This window comes from Typopeltis vanoorti, chromosome 1, assembly GCF_054136105.1.
Source record: "Typopeltis vanoorti isolate ZY-2024b chromosome 1, IOZ_Tvanoo_1.0, whole genome shotgun sequence".
NCBI classification, from domain to species: Eukaryota; Metazoa; Arthropoda; class Arachnida; order Uropygi; family Thelyphonidae; genus Typopeltis; species Typopeltis vanoorti.
The window spans coordinates 187,428,826-187,449,706 of record NC_143549.1 but is presented as its reverse complement, the minus strand read 5'-3'; the positions used below and the strand labels follow the sequence as shown (position 1 = coordinate 187,449,706).

Sequence of the window (20,881 nt, the reverse complement as noted above, 5' to 3'; positions counted from 1 at the left end):
TGACCTTAACAAAGAAACAAAGAACAGAATAAGCAAAGCTAGTATGGTGAATGGAATGAATTCACCAGGTGAATAAAATTAATCAAAACACTAAATTAGCAATAAACAATAGAGAGTTGAAATCAATTTTATGGATCTGAGAATACATTAGAAATAAAACAGTTGATCAAAAGGCCAACTATAGATGAAAGCGAGAGATTTCCTAGACAAATAAAGGAAGCAAAGTGCCTGGTGTCAATAGCAGAGTGGTATTAAAAATTACTAAGTAACTGATGTCTTCTTTTCTAGAAAAGAACTTGATATTATTAGCCTTCAAGAATGTGTGAGCAGAGTGCAATATATATATCCTCTAATATTGATTAAGCCAACCCTATTTTCTCAGTGTAGCCTGTTTCTCCAAGTGGAGCCCTCACAAATTCAGCAAGTACTATTATAAAGACACATCTTCCCTGGTTTGAGAAATGACAATCAGCCTGCAAAGTGCAAGGATGACATTCATTGCCTGATGAAGCAATACCCCTTATGTTGGTCTCCAGAGCAAGAACTCTGGTTTCTGTTCCTCATGCTTTCTTTTCTTACATGCAATATGGGTGACAACCCAGTTTGATTTGTTAAATACAATGGAGGGATAGAGATCTCCCCCCCCCCATTCAAGAATAGAGCAGTAAAATAGTTCTAAAGGACAGCAGGTAGATAATACACAGGAAAAACCTTGACAATAATGAATTGGGAAGCTTCTCAACTGGCTAGTGAAAAATCCTGCTCTCACTTACTCTGCCAGATCATGTACAAAGAAAGTCTAAGTATGCAGGGGAATTGTCACCGTGCATGGACAAGAGACTGGATTATCTCTCTATGTGACTGTTTCGCTGCCCATTGCATGCTCCATTTCTTTATTTAGCTCTTTCTCCACAACAACAATGAAAGATAAAATAATGAAATATAATTTTATTGAAGATCACAAAAAAATCCCCAAAACCTACAAATAACATCAATAGTACTTACAAATTAAAAAAAAAAAGTTTCCATATTCACTTTACCAATATTCATGACCTTAACAGCAATATAAATCACGTGCATTTCTTGTAGAAAGTCTTATACGCTGGTTAAACATGATAACTAAATACTTAAGGAATTGACAGCGTAATTTATATTTCTAGTGTATGCTGTCAATTCCTTAAGTATTTAGTTATCAAATCATGTGCACCACCACCACTTAGAGTCATCCAACCCAGATCTGTTATTCCTAATGGACAGTGGTAACCTCAACTATCTAAACTACACCTTACATAGTAAAGTGCAGTTTGGACAGTCCCTACCATCACAAGGGAATCACATATACATCCATTAGGTCTGACCATCCCATATCATAAAATGCCAAAATCTTGAAATCCCCCAGTTTGATCTGCTCTGTTTCAAAATTTCCATTCCATACTTTGTTACATTCCATTGCTCTTTCTATAATCTCCAAACTAATAACTACTCTCAACTCTTTAATTACCTATCTTTAAAGCTTGATTTTCTGCACTTCAAATAACCATAGGGACTACTTCAACACTTACAACTCAAACTGGCTTCCCTTTTTCAATTCCACAGATCATGTTAACAGAGATAATGAGCAAAATGCTGTGAGAAATGACCTGATACAAAAAGTCCATCTACCCAACAAAATACAGATAATCCTTGTTCTTGGTAATCTTGACATTTTTTTTAACAAATTGCTTTTCAAATCCAATGCAGATGTCAGTTATTAAGAAGGCAAGAAAGGTCACTAGCATGGAAGGAAAACAAAATCAGATTACATGAAGAATTAGCTAAGCAGGCCAATGAAAATCTCAAAAAGTTCTTTCGCTATGTGGAAGGTGTGGTAAGTAAAAAGAATGACACTGTAGAAGGATAATTTTAACCCGGCACTGGTGAGGGTGGAAAAAAGGTAACAAAAGTTGTAAGATGGGGTTCCACAGACCCACCCAAATAATGTAGTGTATTATAAAAATCCATATCTTTTTAATCAATATTAGATTACGTATTGTTGTCCTGTAATTTTACAGAATAAAAACGCAGATTCACAAATTAAATTTTTATTACCCAAAAATACTTAACTAATTAAACATCTTTATTTTTACTTTTAGCGTCATCTATAAGTTGATATAACTTCTGTTCTTCCTGCTCATAACTCATCTAGTAAAAAAAAAATATATTATTCTCAAAATACCCTCTAAAACACAGCAGTAACGATAATATTTTAGTAGAATATACATGAAAACAACTTACGTTTTGGAAATAAATATAGTCACACTTTTGGTAAGGTGGGGTCTGGTGGACCCCAGCACACTTTACACCTTTGCACACTAAACTTGCTTGCACACAACAGACTGTTGTCTATGGCACTGAGTAGCAGATTATGGGAGGGGAAGCTATACTGAGGCATGACTCACTGCCACGTGTTGTTAAAAAGTTATAGTCAATTTAAAATCTTTGGGGTCTGTGACACCCCACCTTACTAATGCCGGATTAATGAGTACTGATGGCAGTGAAGTGATGAAAGCAGAAAAACTAGTTGAGTTACTAAGTGACCACTTTGCAAAGGCCTGTCATTCAAGTGAGGATATTGGTGAGACAGCTGCAAAAGAAGTTGATATGAGAAAAGAAGTTGATGAAATGGGAAGTAGTTCCAATTCATCAACCACTCAATGCAAATATGGCTATAGGATTAGATGGGATATCATCTTGTGTATTATGAGAATGTATCTGACACTACTGTCTACCTAAGTCACAGCTCTGTTAAGTCCTAATAGAGTAGAAGGAGAGCAAAATAGTTCTATAGCATAAATAACTGCAGTAACAAATCAAATTACAAACCAATCTGTATCCCTGGAGAGGTGGTAAAGGCACTGGCAAAGTTGGTACAAGATAGAATTCAGGAGTGGGTGGATAAAAACATAATATTGTAGGGGAAGTAGCATGGCTCTGTGAAGTAAAGGCCGTGTCTTAGTAATTTATTAACTTTTTATAATAGAGTGAAAGCATGAGTTGGATAAAGAGAATTCTACATGATGATATTGTTGGATTTTGTGAAGACATTTGACATGATATCACGTGGAACTTTGTTCATGCAAACTGGAACAAATGTGGAAGGATATGAAGTTTGATTTGGACATGAGGATAGCTGATGGAGAAACTCGCATGTAATTAAGAATTATCTACATGTCAGCACAAGAAAAGTATATTTAATATACTGCCAGTTATTTCAGTTTGAAAATAACAAACTATCATCAGTGGCTAGATAGACAGAAAACAGTTTTTTACAAGGTAGAATACAAACAATTGATCATTCAAAATTAGAGAGAGCCGAGTCATAAGTTGTGGTGTGAGGGAGTGTCCAGTAAAACAACAATACCCCCAGGTTATTAGTTACCAGGTTAACTGACATCATCATTCTTTGTGAAACATTCATCTCTCACAACATTACTTTCTGCATTCTCACAGGATTACAGCAGAGGCACGCCTTCACAGCCCTCATAGGCTGTTGTGTCTTAATGCAGTGTGGTCGACCTTTTCTTTGGCAGTCAGATAAGTCTTCTCTATTATTATAATGGTTAATAGTCCAATACACAAACATCCTACTGATCCCAAGCATTTTTATTATGTTGAAAATAAGAGGTAGCTGCATTCCAACTTTGTGAAGTGCTAGTCCTCATAATCTCACTGTTTCATGTTAACCCATACAACTGGATAACTCTCTCTCTCTCTACTGATAAACATGCAAATGTTGGCTATGCACAGTGCCACCAGCAAAACCATACTCGTCCAATTCTGTGGGCAGCATAGGGGGAGGGGAAGACTGTGTAATTAATATTTAGTATATGTTTGTTATTTCATGAAAAATAATAGTTATGGATAGTCGACATATAAGCCTTTCAACCACAATTAATTATAATGTTCTCTACTATAAATTTTACCTGGTAATTTTTATTAAAATTATTTACAATTAAATGGGGGGGGGGATAAAAAAAGTCAGCAGCACAGATTACATTATAGGTACTTCTATAATCTCAATAAATAAAAATGAATGAAAACAGCATCAATTTTTTGAGATATTGATACCTTTACTTGATGAATCATTGCTCACATTATTCTTTTCATTAGGAATGTCATCCTGGCTTTCAGATGCAGCAGCATGAGTAAGACTAAGTTTATGGCATACTTCAAAAGCTTGACCTACAGTGCGAACTATTCTCATGGCTTGACTCTACAGAAGAGAAATAATTTATTTTAAGAACCATTTTAAGATACATAAAAGCAGATTTTTTTTATATAGTTCCTGCACAAAACAGGTTGTAGGCTTATATTAAAGTACAGTGTTTGGTCTCTATTGCAGGGATTATTTTTTTACAACAATTCAGAATCCCTGCATTAGGGATCAAACACTGTACTTTTTTTTTTAAGCCATTTCAGGCCTCAAACAAGTGGGATAGACATCTTACAATGGGTAATGAATGTCTCCCACCTATAAACGTTCACAAACATTCATGCCCATGGAGGGATTCGAACTTGATGCCTATAGGTTGGAGAGTGGATAGTTTAATCATTTGAACAACTGAGTAGGAAATACATATATAATATATGTATGTAGGAAATATTCAGGAAATAATATACACTATGTTGACAAAAGTATTTGGACACCTTACTTACCATGCAAATTTCAGATCCTACCACATGCAAAACATTCAGGGAGTGTCTGCATAAATCTGGTAATAAAAGGTAGGATGTGCTGCATGATTTGCACTGTACTCAATGTCAAGTTGCCACGTTCAGCTGAACTGACAAACTTCCAAACTGTGGAATGATAGTTGAGTGTCACAGTGTCACATCAGTGGTCTTTCTGTTTGTGACATTGCTACCCATCTCAGTATAAGCTACCACTGTTGCTTACATCAATCATAGATGGAAAATTGAATGGTGCTGCCACAGCAGGAAAACATCCTGGGAGGCCATCGATGCTCACTGACCGAGATCAACTCTGTCTCAGAATATTCGAGCATCCTGCATGCCATCCATGGCTGACCTCACAGTCAACCTGGAAAATGCTTCCAGGACAACTGTCTGCAGAAAGTTGCATGTCTTAGGTTACCATGGCAGAACTGCTGCAAACAAGTCACACATCACCCCCCCCCCCAAGTATCAAATGGTGTTTTGACTGGTGTGTTTCACATCATTCCTGGACTGTAATGATTGCTAAAAGGTTCCGTGGAGCAACAAATCATGCTTCCAAATGTTTCAACTCTGATCATTATGTTTGGATCTGGAAATTACGCACGAAATAATTCTGGCAGGATTGCATCATTCCAATTGTCAAATTTAGTGGAGGCCCAGTAATAGTATGGGGATGTTTCAGTTGGATGTGTCCAAAACCATGGCATCTGATGGCTACTTGCATATCTTGAACAAATTTATGCTTCCAATGCTGTGAAAGTATTTGGCAGTGACTGCTGCATGTTTCAGCATGACAATGCTACATGCTATACTGCACTGTGTGTCTGAGAGTGGTTTTATTATCTTAATGTTAAGATAATTTTGAAGTACCAATAACCTATAAAGAAGTACATGAAGCTATATACCAAATGAAAAATGTAAAAACTCCAGGAGAAGATGAAATCCAGATTGAGTTAATAAAGACTGCTGGTGAAGAATTAACAAAACATCTAACAAACCTTATGAACTTATGTATTGATAAAGGAGAAATACCTACAATCTGAAATAATGCAATATTGACATTAATTTATAAAAAATGAGATAAAGAAGAAGCCAAAAATTAGACTAATTAGCTTATTATCAGTTCTGTATAAAATACTTACAAAAACAATAAGTAACAGAATAACACCTATTCTACATTTAAAACAACCAGTAGAGCAAGCTGGATTCTGAAAAGGATATAATACAATTGACCATATACATGCACTGAGCCAAATCATGGAAAAAAACAGAAAAATATCAAAAACTCCCTGTTTAGCATTTAGAGTTGATGAAAAAGCCTATAGAAATAGCATATATTTCAGTAGCTGTGGGACTGACTGACTTGTGTGTGTGAAGAATCATTTGCAAGTGGATTTCAGTTAATCATTTGTTAAACATGGGTTGAATGAGTGGCATATCAGAAGCTAAGAAGTTTCATATTGTGTCTTTACACAAAGAAGGCCAAACTCAACAGTTTATAACTAAGGAACTGAAATGTTATCAAGCAAGTGCGAGTAGAATATTCAGACAGTATTCTAATAATCAGTTTTCAAAATAATCGCAACAATAGCGGTCGAAATGTAATAACTACATCAAGAGATGACAGGAGATTGAAGAATATAGTGAAGAAAAACTGCTCCTGAAGCATAAGGTATTTTCACAGGAAATGGAAAGAACTAGAAGTGAATGTGTTTAAATCTACGATATTGAGATGACGTCACAAATTAGGTTTTAAATCACATGCGCCTAAGATGAAGCCACTTATGACTTCCATGTAAAAGGCAGCTAGAGTGTCATGGTGGAAGCAAAGACTGTTATGATGTCAAGAAGACTAGAAAAAGGTACTTTTTAGCAATGAAAGTATGTTTTGTGTGTCCCATGGTCATCAAGGAACATACACAAATAAGATTGGCATCTTAAACAAGAAGCATCTGATAAAGAATGCATGAAACATTCGGTGAAATTTGGAACTTCTGTCATGGTATGGGCTTGTATGACTATGACTGCAGAGGGTCCAGGTAGGCTGTGTATTGTGTACAAAAGAGTCAATTCCAAAGTGCACCAAGAAATTCTTGGCACTTTATGTTACTGGCATCAGAAGATTTAAGTGATGGTGATTTCCTTTTTCAACAAGATTCGGCTTCTTGTCACACTTCCAAGACCACTACTAGGTGGCTCAAAGAAAGGCAAATCAATGTAATTCAGCCAGGTGAGGTACAATGTCGATTATTAGCTGTCAACAGCTGATTTCCCATGGCATGTAGGGTATACTATACCCCACATACCTCTGCATACCATATAAACTTTGCTTGCTGATGCTGATTGGACCTACAACATTGATACTGGATGCGACAAATCACATCCAGTATCAATGTCATATCTGGATGTGATTTGTTACATTTGTTACATTGATTTGATACTGGATGTGATTTGTCACATCCAGTATCAATTTGCTCACTGGGTGCTGGCACATCCATTGATCGTATACTCATGGTAGACCATTGATATGGTTTTCCTTAAGAACACTAGGGTTCTTACCACTTGAGCAATAGAACCACCCATCTGTCTTGCACTGATAATATGTCCACAATCAAAATCGCTAAGATTTCCACATATACCCATGTTAGGCGGTTGCAATACACTGTTGGGAAGCCTTGATGTCTGTCTATTTACCGTCTGCATTTAGTTTGGGTGTGTTTCACTCTATGCAGGGAATGCCAGTATCAACTACCCATCATCCTTATCTCTAATGTTTTGTCCATTGAGTGTATAAGATAATGGTCAGACCACACATCTACTATTGTGCTCAGATTTAGTCATCTTATTTTCATTATGATGTGAATACATTAGACAGGATCCAATGACGAATGATCAAAGTGATATCGGGAGTCTGGAGTGGTGGTTATGAAGAGTGGCTGAGCGAATGTACATTAGAGTTTAGTAGATAGGAGGAAAGCAGAAGATATGATAGAGACCTTTGAGTTGGTTAAGGAAATTTACCAGATTAATGGAAAATGAACTATAAATTTAAAAAAAAAATGGTAGGTCGAGAAGTATGACAACCATCCCTGGAAGTTGTATAAAGACGTGGTAAAGAAGAGTCTTAGAAGTAGATTTTTTACAAGGAGAGTTGTTGGTGAGTGAAATGCATTTCCAAAGTGCATTATGAACATAGAGTGCAAATAATGATTTCAAGGTTCAATAAGATAGACATGTCAGATTGCGTGGGCCTCCCATGATGTATACTCACTCACATGGAGGTTACTATAATAATAGTAATAATTTTATACAATACTGTGTAATGCAGATATTAAAATTTGTCCAATTTAGCCTAAAAATGAAAAGGTTGAAATTTTTTTAATAATCTAATATACCAAATTACAGTATCAAGAGGGGAGAAGGTTACAAGTGGGCTCCCACAGGGCTCCACACTGGGACCTGTATTCCTTAACCTTTATATCAATGACATTGTCAGTGGATTGCAGGAGGATATTCAGTTGTTTGTATATGATGTGAAGCTGGGAAGGTTAATTAGTAATAGAGCTAATATTCTATTCTATTAGTAATAGAGCTAATTCTATTAGCTCTATTACTCTATTAGTAATAGAGCTAAATTCAAATCCTCTTGCAGATGCAGCAGCTCTGCAAGAGGATTTGAATAAACTAAACAGATGGGCAAATGAATAGGGATTTTGGTTTAATGCAGCAAAATATAAAGTCTTTGAAGTTTGGGATATGTCGATGGGAGGCTGCATGCTTGATTGGAGGAGCTATACTGGAGGAAGTAGGGGAGACAAGAGATCTGGGAGTGATGATTGATAGAAAACTGAAATTCAGGAAACATATTGCAAAGGTGATGAAGATAACCCAGAGGACTGCTGCAATACTGAGAAGGACACTGACCTGCAGAGATAAAAGAGTTATCGTTTCATTGTATAAGACCCTGATCAAACCACACTTAGACTATTGTTCTTAAATTTGGTCTCCAGGATTTGAAGGGGATAAATTAACTGCAGAAAGGGTACAGAGGCGGATAATAAAGATGGCTTCAGGAACATGGACTGCAGAGTTTGGTAGATAGAAGAAGGAGAAGTGATACGACTGAGACTTTTAGAGAGATAGTTACAGAGTTGACACTGGGGAAATCTTTCACTTGGTGGAACAGCGGGAAGGAGCGATGACAAGTGGCCATTCCTGAAAGTTGCAAAAGGAAGCTGTGAGCAAGAGGGGTGAGGAGTGGTTTCTTTGCATGGAGGGTGGTTGAACTGTGGAATGCACTGCCTGATAGAGTGGTGAGAGCAAGAATGGTAAATGAGTGGTATGATAAACTTTGTGTTTCCTAGGAAGGACCTCCCCACGATGAGTCTTTTGACTCCAAGGAGGTCTAAGTAATAATAATAATAATAATCTAATATACCAAATGACATCAAAATCTGTTCCAGCCAGAAGATTGTACCTCATCTAGCCATAAATACTGTTACAACTTGAACAAAGCATAAACCTTCAATCTATCAGTAAATCATTTACAGTTTTCAGCACATATAAACCACGTGTATAACATACATATAGCAGCACTCAATGTTCGAAATGTCCCTCTTTTGTCTTCCTGCATGCCTGAAATTCTGTGAAGCAACATATCGATGGTGGCATGGACAACATCCAACAGAATAGCTGCCACTGCTTGCTCCAAATCGACCTTCAGGTTGGCAATGGTGGAGGTCTTTTTGGATGGATTCAGATCAGGACTACTAGATGGCCAATAAGATCGTGATATGTGGTCAGGCACATTTGCCTACAAATACTGTTGGGTGGTTCTGCCTTGTTTGTAGGAGATGAGTCCAATTGGAAGGTCCACTGCCTACTATGAAATAAGGTGTTCTTCAGGGGCTGTAGCACAGGTTCCAGTACAGAAAGGAGTCAAAACTTCTGTCAAAGAGGTTTTGACTCCTTTCTCCCAGAAATGCAACTTGGATATCCCTGATACATCACCTACCTGATCAAACCATCACTGAGATGGGGTGGTGTTGATGAATCCTGGATACTATGGCACATGCTGTGTGAGCATCCGGGGTATATACCTGATCATTTTGGCAGTTAAGCGATTCTTCAATGATGAAAATTTTCTCATTTGTAAAGAGGATATCTGTTTAACTATGTTTGCATACCACCAGAGAAGTGCTTTAATTTTATCACCATCTGCCATATAAGTTTTAGTGTTATGAAGTGCCCAGTAGGACAGCAATAGGCTCTCACCTCTAGGCCATCCGTTAGTACATATGGCATAATTTTGTTTAAAACGTTCATCTTTCACGACATCACTTTCTGCATTCTCAAAATGGTGGAGGCATGCCTTAACAGCCCTAACAAACTGTTGCATCCTAAGACAGCATGGTCAACCTTTTCTTTGGCAGTCAGATACATCTGTATCGTTATAATATTAATAGTCTGATACACAAACATCCTAGTGATCCTGAGTGTTTTAGCAAGTTGGGTAGGGCAATAGTGAATGCAGATGACGTCAAACTTTTGCAGGATGATTTGGATAGATTGGAGGTCTGGGCTAAGGAGAATGGATGTCAGTTTAATGTGGCAAAATGTAAGGTTATGCATTTTGGGGTGAAAAGATTGGCGACAGTTTACTGCATTGGTGGAACCGTGCTCCAGGAAATTGATGAGGCACGAGATTTAGGAGTGTTGGTAGATAAGGAATTGAAATTTAGGGGACACATTGCAAAAGTGACCAAAACAGCTCATCAAATCACTTGGTTGTGCTGAAGAATACGTTGACAAGCAGAGACAAGCAGGTTATTGTTCCTCTGTATCGAGCCTTGATAAGACCCCATCTAGACTACTGTGCTCAGATTTGGTCACCTAGGTTTCTTCTTGATGGGGAGGAGGTGGAGAGGATCCAGAGGCAAGTGACCAAGATGATAGCAGGTCTGTGGAATGAACCGTATGAGAACAGGTTGAGGATTTGTGGGTTGCAAAAATTGGTTGATAGGCGGAGAAGGGGAGATATGATTGAGACATTCAAATTACTGAAGGGTTTCTATAAAATTAATTCAGAAGATATTTTTGAGAACAGGGCTGGTTGTGGGAGGACTAGGGGACATCCATGGAAACTGGGCAAAAGTGTGGTTAGTAAAGGTGTTAGAGCTGGGTTCTTTACTTTTAGAGTGGTGAATGAGTTTAATGCGCTCCCTGAGTCTGTGGTGGATGCTGTGACAGTGAATGAGTTTAAGGCGAGGTATGATAGATACTGTATGAATGTCAAATAGTTGTGATGAATATGATTTGGGGCCTCCCTCGATGAGTCTAATGACTCCCTGGAGTTTCCCGTAATAATAGTAATAGTAATAGTAATGTTGAAAATAACAGGTAGCTGCATTCCAACCTTGTGAAGTGATATTATAACTACAATGTTTTCATAATTTCCCCACTACACATTAGCCTGTACAGCTAGACACCTCCCTCTACTGAACACGCAAATGTTGGCTGCACTGCTAACGGAACCAGTAAATTAAAGATCCCAAGAAATTATATACTACTTGGTTTAATCCTTCATCCAAGTGTAACCTGAACCTGAACTATTTTCAGGAATGGGGCAACTCGTATAAAGAAACTAAGACTTCAAATCACTTGTCTTAGTATCTCATAATGCAAAACACATCTCCTTGCAGACGTATAATGCTAAAATGCTCTGGATTAGAGATAGTTGTTGGAAGTTTTTCCACTTGGTTATACTATAAATTAAAGATACCAAGAAATTATATACTTGGTTTAATCCTGTATACAAATGTAAGCAAAAGTTTACACCTGAACCATTTTCAGGACTGGGGCAATTCGTATAAACAAGCTAAGACTTCACATTACCTGCCTTAGTAGACTTCTGCATTACTTCAACCTTAGTATCACCTCTGGGTCTGGCTCCAACTGATGAGACCTCAATAAAGTCGAAACTGGTCTGAGTAGTGACCCTTCTCATAATGCATAGTATTATACATGTCCATAAGGAGATGTGCTTTGCATTATGGGATACTAAGGCAAGTAATTTGAAGTCTTAGCTTCTTTATAAGAGTTGCCCCAGTCCTGAAAATAGTTCAGGTGCAAACTTGTTTGCTTACACTTGGATAAAGAAACAGAACCAAGCATCAACAGAACCGGGCTTGTGCAATTCTGTGAGCAGCAATTCTGTGATCACAATATCAGATAGTAGGGCTATATAATGTTAAGTCATCTGTCTCCACTTGAAATAGCCTAGTTGTGAAGATATTTTATGTGCAAATTTTGTGTTCTTGCAACTGCATAAAGTATTTAAACAATAAAATAAACTTATACAAGTCTAATCTGTTGGAGCTAATCCAGTGTATTTTAATAGTATGATGATACACTTACATCATTTTCCTACTTTTATACAAAAAATATGACTACTGAAATTTATTTAGCTCTTAGTTTCTTTACAGGTTTAGCTCCAACTCATAAGACCGAATAAAGGCCAAAACGCTCTAGATAGCGACTCTTCACCTACAATGCACAGCAATATGCACATCCAAAAAAATATATACTTTTACATTATGGGATACTAATGCAATTTGATGGAAGTCATTTTCAGCTATATACAAGTAGCTTAATTGTGAAGATGTTTTCTCATACGAACTCTGTACATGCTTGGCTAAAGTATTAAAACAAGAATATAAGATACTAGGAAGTGTTTATGCATTTGCAAAACACCTAAAAATGCTACAAGAAAATCTAGTGTTCAACTATATTCTACACATCTTCAATGGAAACTCGATACTCTATTTGTGGATAATATTAGTATAATTTGCCTTCTTACACACAGCTAATTAATGCCATTATAATAAATTATGTTTTGCTTAAGATAACCTTAAATGTATTCTTTGCAAGAGGCATTTATTGTGGATTAAATTTCAAAAAAAAAAAAAAAAAAAAAAATCAGCTAACGCCTTTTTATTCCCGTATATATAGGAAGTAGGCGAGGCCGTTTTTAGCCCTATCTAACTTTTGGAGACTGAGTGGGCAGTTCAATCTCTGCTGGTACCCAATCAGAGATAGCTGGCCCAAGGCTATCACTAATTAAGCGGCACACAGTGAAGAGTGACGGCTCAACAAGTGCCGCCATCTCGTGGTCCCTAACACTCGTATTTAATGTCTGAAATAATGTGGGTTCTACGGTCGATTTTCTTGAGTTTACGGAAGAAAAAACCCACTTGCCCGTGCCAGAGATTGACTAACTCGGGAACCGGTCGAAAAAAGGCTTAGAAAGATTTCCTCTAGTTGCCCGACTAGATTCGAAACACCAAGTCTTCATTCGTGCAGTCATGCGCCATGGTGTGTAAATGCCACATTCACTGAGCTACACTAAGTTGGATCTATATTTATGTATAATAGAAATTTAATGAGTTATGAGCTTTTATCCAATGGAATGGATAATTGTACATCAATAAAATGGCTTGAAGAATATGATTAATATATTGTGTCAAAAAGTTTAATACTTTTACTAAAAACCTAATAAGCACATAAATTATTTGTTCATCAAAACACAGATATGAATTTAATCAATGAAATAAATACCTCCAAACTTAAGTCCTCCACACTTGCACTTTGTCTTCTACTGTCTGACTTTAAACCAACAGGTGGATTATGTCTAATTCTTGGAGTTACTGCACTAGTTATTCTATTCTTAGTTACACCAAACTGATTTGGTTCCTTAAAGTTCTGTACTATTTCTACCTCTGGTTCTTTAAATGATAATTTTTTTCTAGGTCGTTTCATATCCTTTTCTTTCAGCATTTTAATGGTATCTACTGGCATATTTTTATTGGAAAGCATAAATAAATGCAATTACAAAATGGACACCACTGCAACAATACACCAAATAGAAGCCCAAAATGAAAAGCCCAAAAACCTATCCATTATGTTGTACGCAGTGTCTAAATAAGACCTTAAGGAATAAAAAAATAATAAGATCTAAATGAAATAAAGAAAACAACTGCAAATTAAATCATTGGTCTTCTTAATATTCAAAAAAGAAAGAATATGAATGTACATGCAGGTGTTTGCATCCATGCTAACCCTTTTTTTTTCCAGATGGTAGAAGATTAAAATTAAATTAAAAACTGGAAAAAAATGCTCTGATAACAGCATGTTATTTTATGTTGCATCATTAGAGAGAGAGAGAGAGAGAGAGAAGGGGGGGGGGGGGGGTTTCTTCTTCCTTTTGACACTAATGTATTTCAAAACTGTTATTAATTAATAACATTTCTCATTTGTTGGCTTAAAACCATGTAACATCTTTCAATATTTAACATGTGAAAAAAGAATATTCTGATGAATCAATGCAAAATACAAGACTTTTATGCTTAGGAAATGAACATATTCATAATCAGAAAATCAAAATCAAATAATACAGATAATGGAAATACTAATTCTGTGTAATGTTAGGACAGATATTGGACACTTAATGACATGGATTTAACTTAAACCTTTTCTTTAATGCTAGAAATCATGAATGTTTGCCAAGTTAAATTTTGCAAACCAGTATTTTAAAATATAATAATTGTTATAAATTTAGATGAAACAGTGAAAATCAGTGCTCCCTTTTGTAAATGAGAAATTACAACATTTCACTCACTTTACTGTGCACTATATACAGTCATTTATCACCCGATACACTGATTATTAAAGTAATGAGAAATTATGCTTGTAACACAAAGTGATATGTGGGCTAAGACTTGCCTCTCTACTTCCTCTGAACACAAGCCAAGAAACTGTGCTGGGATCCATATTTAGCAACTGGAATCCCTATCAACAGCAGCTGTCAAAAATAACATCACCCACTGATTGGCTTCAGGTGAGTTCCTAGATTATGTTATGCCAAGTAATGCCATGTTATGCCATGTTTAAGTATAAAAGCAAATATTAATTAAAAATTAAGTTCTTCTGTCCACAAATGAAAATAAGTTGTGAATTATTATTTTTTTATGACACTTAAAATTTGTTCTGCAGAATACTCATTTTCTCTTAAATTTATGGTGAAACAAAAGTGGTTAATTCACACTTTTATATAAGTTTCAACATAACTGAAATTATATCTTGCCTAGAGAATTATTTATGCATCTACATAATAATAAGCAAAAGACTACATTAAAATTAGATTTAAAAAAAGAAAAAAAAAATTTTTTAGCTTACTATTAATACACAAAATAATTCAATAAAAATCAATTTTCTAAATATTCAATATAATTTAATTCATTCTTATTAACTCCATAAAAAAGAAGAAATCTTAGCTAGAAGTAAGAAATATAAATAAATATATAAAACTTTGAACGTTACAAGTATCATACAACGGCTCTTCAGTAATGTGACGAATGTAAAGAATGGAAGGTACTGGTGTGACCGTAAGCAATTTGGTAACACAACAAACTGGTAACCACTTTTTAAGATTGATTTTAAGATTTTTTTATTAAATTTAAATTTAAAATAACATTCATAATTTGAACATTTAAGATTCAATAAAATAATTAGATATATAGTTATTTTCAATATTACTTAAAACTATTTAAAATTATTAATTTAAAATTTTTAAAAATAAAAAAGTGATGATGGAAAAGTACACTAAACAGTACAGAATATTCCCAGATAACGTACCATTCTGAATTTCTGATAATAAAATAAGTTCTTTATCATCATCATCATCAAATTCCTGATATGTACCCTCAAGGGGTGTACAGGATATGATAGTACTGCATGAAAAACTTACACCATTACTAACTTCCTATCTACAATTTTCCTCCAAATCAATCTGTTATCTGTCAAGACTTCAACATTATCAGATATTATATTTCTATCTTCTAAGGTACTTTTTACTGTATCAATCCACCTATATCTTGGTATTCCTCTAGGTCTTTTTCCTGCAAACCTCACAAAGAACACTTGTTTTGCTAATCTTTCCTTTCCCATTCTGTTTAAGTGACCATACCACCTGATATTAGCTTGGTTAACACATTCCTGGATGCTAACAATATTAAGTTCTTTCATAACATCCTCATTTTTAATATGACATTGCCCTTGATGCCATCTGTTCACCACTCTAGTCTTTAGTCAAGTGTTTTATTTCTAAGAAGTTCTTTATATATATGATGTAAATGTAAATTATTATACTACATAATGCTTCCAAGGAGCAAGAATCATTGTAGGAGACAACTCAACACTACAACATGACCTATTCCCCATGAAGTCAAAGACTCATCTAGGAGGTCCTTTTATCATAGCATTCCAATCATTCACAACTCTGCATAAAAAAAACCTGCTTCTCGCTCCCCTACTCACACTATCTTTATACAGTTTCCAGAGATGACCTCTGTTACTCCCTTGATCTCCCACTATATTCTGTAGAACCTCTCCAGCATTGATCCTATAACAACCCCTTACTAACTTGAAGGTCTCTATCATATCTCTCCTCTTTCTCCTGTCCACCAGACTCTGCAAATTGTATCTTCTCAATCTTTCCTCATACTCAACATTCCAGAGGTTAGAAACTACCTTAGTCAGTCACCTCTGGACCCTTTCCAACATCTCTTCATCCTTCAGAAAACCAGGTGACCAAAAAAAATCTGGGCACAACAGTCCATGTGTGGCCAAATCAAAGCGTTATACAACAGCTTGGTGTTGTCTTCACAATTTTGGCAATGTATCCCCTAAATTTCAGATCCATATGCACTATCATCCCCAGATCTCTTATTTCCTCCACCTCCGACAATATATCTCCACCAAGCATAAATTCTGCATCCAATCTTTGTTTTCCAAATTTTAAAACTTTACATTTTGCAACATTGAACTCGCATCCCCATTCCCATGTCCAATCAATTTATTCAAGTCTTCTTGTAAGGCCACAACATATTCTCTACTCTTCATGGTTAGTCCCAACTTTGCATCATCTGCAAACAACTGAATATCTCAATCCAAATCTTCACTAATATCATTAATATATAATAATAATAATATACAAGTTAAACAGTAATGGGCCTAATAGAGACCCCTGAGGCACACCACTAGTAACTTTCCTTTTCCTGGATATCACTCCCCCATACACAACTTGTTGATACCTATCAGATAGCTAGTCTCCAATCCAATGCACTAATCTAATATCTAACCCTATCTGCTCTAGTATGACTTATCATGTGGTAATCTATCAAATGCCTTTGCGAAATCTATGTATATTACCGTGTATCCTTCTCCTCTATCCAAGGAAGCAGTCACCTTATTGTAATAAATAAGTAGATTACTAAAACATGACTTCCCTTTAGCAAATCCATGCTATCCATCAAAGATAACACCATTGTTGTCAACCCAATTATAGATCCTAGTTCTCACAAGCTTCTCCAACAACTTAACTACAACACCTGATACACAGATAGGCCTATAGTTTGATGCTCGAGTTCTATCACCTCCTTTATGAAGAAGTGGCACAATCTTGTCCTCTTTCTTCTTCATCGACTAATTCTTCTTCAAATGAAAAATCCCAAATGAATTACATCATGATGAGAATCAAATCAAAGGACTGATATCACATCATTCTTCCATAAAAAAATAAAATAAAAAGCATAAAGTTAAAATTTGCAAACTTCTACACACAGCATATCTGTATTTTATTTATTTCATATGATGATACAATGGCCTTGAGCCTCTTTTACAAGGAGGTACAGCACCATCTCAATCTCCCCATCCATTTTATCCAGGCTTGGGACCAGAAAAACTGTATGAATCAGGCCTACAGCTGGGTCTGAAGTATTCCTGACTGTAATCCATGTGTGTTCACAGGGCCGATTTGCCTGTTCTGGGAGACAAAAAAACCCGAGTTCCCGGGTGCCTGAGAGTGTCTTCTATCACAAAATTTATTGCAGCCGTGATTCTGGTTCCGAGCTCATTCAAATTAGCGGCTAATGGAGGAGCATAAACACAATCTTTCACGTATCCCCATAAAAAGAAATCACAAGGTGCGATGTCTGGAGATCTTGGAGGCCAAGAGTGTAGTGCTAACTCGAAGGGTCCCGTGTGTCCAATCCAATGCTGAGGCAATGTTTCGTTTAGAAACCGATGAACTTGGAGATTCCAATGTGGCAGTGCTCCATCTTGCTGAAAAATGTAATCTTCAGATTCTTCATTCAGCTGTGGAAGTAGCCAGTCCTGCAGCATTTCAAGATAGGAATTTCCCATAACAGCGTTTTCCTCAAAAAAGAAAGGGCCATAAACCTTTCTAACAAAAACCGTGCAAAAAAACATTAAGTTTTGGTGAATCACGTTCATGTTGTACACATGTGGATTCTCTAGTCCCCATATGCAAACATTGTGGTGTGAAACTTTACCGCTTAGATGAAAGATTGCTTCATCACTAAAAATCAACCTTTGTAGGAAGGCATCATCCTTCATGTCCTCTAACAGATTAGCACAAAAATCTGTTCTTATTTTTTTCACCTACATGAAGAGCTTGCATCAGTTACAATCTGTATAGCATCATAAGCAAACGTTATCGTAACACACACCAAACAGTCACATGAGAGATGGTAAGTTCTAGGCTAGCACGACAAGTGGACTTGCACGGGCTTCACTGAAAAGCCTTTTGAATTCACTGTACATTCTCCCTCTGAGGTGCATGGTCATCCAGGACTCTTTCCCTTACATAAACATCCTGTTTCTTGAAATTTTCGATACCAACGACGAATGTTTTTGTCCAGTGGTGGATCAATTCCGTAATGTTGTCTAAATGCACGTTGCACCATAATCATGGACTCAGTCTTGCTAAATTAGAGAACACAAAACGCCTTCTGTTGACTAGACGTAGCGGCTATTTGGGCACTAGTAGTGGTCATTATATGAAACTCTGGGCCAAAGCCGTTCACATGGTACAAGTCGCATTCATTTGTGGTTCGTGGTTGCAGAGATATACAATTTTCAAATTCGGACATTCTTTTTGAAATACCCTGTATACTGTTACTGCTTGAACAGTGCATAAAGCTTTACTCTATCAGTAAATCTTTCTGATGTTATGTGCACATACAAGCCAGATGAATAACATGCACACAGCAGCACTCAATGTTTGCAATGTTCCTCTTTTGCCTTTATCCATACCCAAAGTCTGTGAGGCCACATATCGATAGCGGCATGCACAACATATAATGCAAATGCTACCAGTGCTTGCTCCAAATCCACCTTCAGGCTGGCCATGATTGGGTGTCATTTATTGTAGGCTACACTCCCTCAAGCTCCACCACAATTTGAAGTCCAACAGATTCAGATTTCCAGACAGACAATCAGATGGTGATGTGGTCAAGCACATTCGTATCTAACCACTGTTGTATAATCCTCACCTTGTGTGCAGGGACTGAGTCCCATTGAAAGGTCCACTGCCTACTGCGAAACAAGGTGTTGGTCAGGGGGGGCCATACCACAGGTTCCAGCACGGTGTCTTGATACACTCTGGTGAAGGTTTGACTCCTTTCTCAGAGAAATGCAACTTGGAAGTTAGACACCAGTTTTTGCAGCAGCTTTCAGCTTTTGTACAAGACTCATATGTTCTTTACATTCTTTTTGGGATCTTTCCTGAGTTGAGAATAAAATTATACAACCACATCACAGGTCCAACCAGTTCAGTTGAACATTCCTTTAGCATATATACTAATATCCCATCTGTGTCTATTGATGAATTCTCATCCAGTTATAAAACAAATCTAGAATATTCTTCTCATTTATCCTTTCTTTCATGCTTACACGGCGATCAGAATAAATTTTGAAAAATTATGGAGACAACTACCGTGTTATAGAGTAAAACTTTAGTTTAATTTAAACCACCTATAAAATTAAAAAAACATACTCAACTCCTCTAAGGATCCTCTCGTCTCATTGGCACATCCTGGAGTTTATTGCATTTTATTGCATCTACTGCACCTGTAACTTACCTTATACAGTGGAACCTCGGTTGTCAAACGCCTCTGTTCTCGAACAATTCGGTTCCCGAACAAAAAATGCCCCGGTTTCTGAACAGGCAAACGATAACCACGTGCTCCGCGTGCTGAGCTGTAAGGCGGGAAAGCGTCAGACTTTGTTCGGTGCAGATACCTGCTCGAATTTGCAGTAAGTTTTCTTGATTTTCTATGTTTTTTTTTTTTTTTCATAAATTATTATTAATTAAGCCACCATGGGGCTGCAGAAGAATAGTGATAGCAACAAAGCAAAAAGAAAAGTTGTTAGGACCACGACAGAGTTGAAAAAAGAAATCATATCCAAACATGAAAATGGTGTTCGTGTCTCGAATCTTGCTATGAAGTTCGGTATGGCGAAATCAACGATATGTACAATACTCAAAAATAAAGAGGCGATCAAGAGAACTGATGTTGCAAGAGAAGTGAAAGTTCTTACTAAACAAAGATCGCATATGATTGAAGAAGTGGAAAAATTGTTGCTGATTTGGATAAACGAGAAAAAGTTAGCTGGGGATAGTGTTTCTGAGGCTATAATTTATGAAAAAGCAAGACGATTACATGATGACCTGTTAAAGAAAAACCCTGGTACGAGTGCTGATACTGATATGTTCAAAGCTAGTAGAAGGTGGTTCGAGAAATTTAAGAGGAGAAGCGGCATACATAGTGTGGTTAGGCATGGGGAGGCTGCGGGGTTTGAACCAAGAAGCTGCTGAGAAATATGTGCAAGAATTTAGTAACTATGTAAAGGCTGAGGGTTTTCTTACCCAACAAGTGTTCAACTGTGATGAAACTGGCATATTTTGGAAAAAATTGCCAAAGAGGACCTACATCACTCAGGAGGAAAAAGCATTGCCAGGACACAAGCCAATGAAGGACAGGCTGACTCTTTTGCTATGTGGAAACGCAAGTGGGGACTTCAAGGTCAAGCCATTGCTTGTGTACCACTCTGAGAATCCGAGGGTGTTTAAGAAAAATAACATGATGAAAAGTAAATTGCCTGTTATGTGGAGGGCTAATAGTAGGGCTTGGGTAACCAGGCAATTGTTTATTGAGTGGATCCATGAAGTCTTTGCCCCAAATGTGAGAAAATACCTTCAAGAAAAAAATTTGCCAATTAGATGCCTTCTTGTGATGGACAATGC

General features: G+C 36.7%; 1 protein-coding gene across 1 annotated transcript in view; it reads right to left on the bottom strand.

The window, feature by feature from the left end:
• The window catches only part of LOC150110710 (carboxyl-terminal PDZ ligand of neuronal nitric oxide synthase protein-like), a 228,857-nt gene that overhangs the window by 90,637 nt on the left and 117,339 nt on the right, over positions 1–20,881 (bottom strand). Inside the window, exon 6 of the mRNA XM_090405893.1 lies at positions 4,108–4,252. Within this exon, the coding sequence (XP_090262019.1) occupies positions 4,108–4,252 (145 nt within the window). The remainder of the gene's footprint in view (positions 1–4,107; positions 4,253–20,881) is intronic.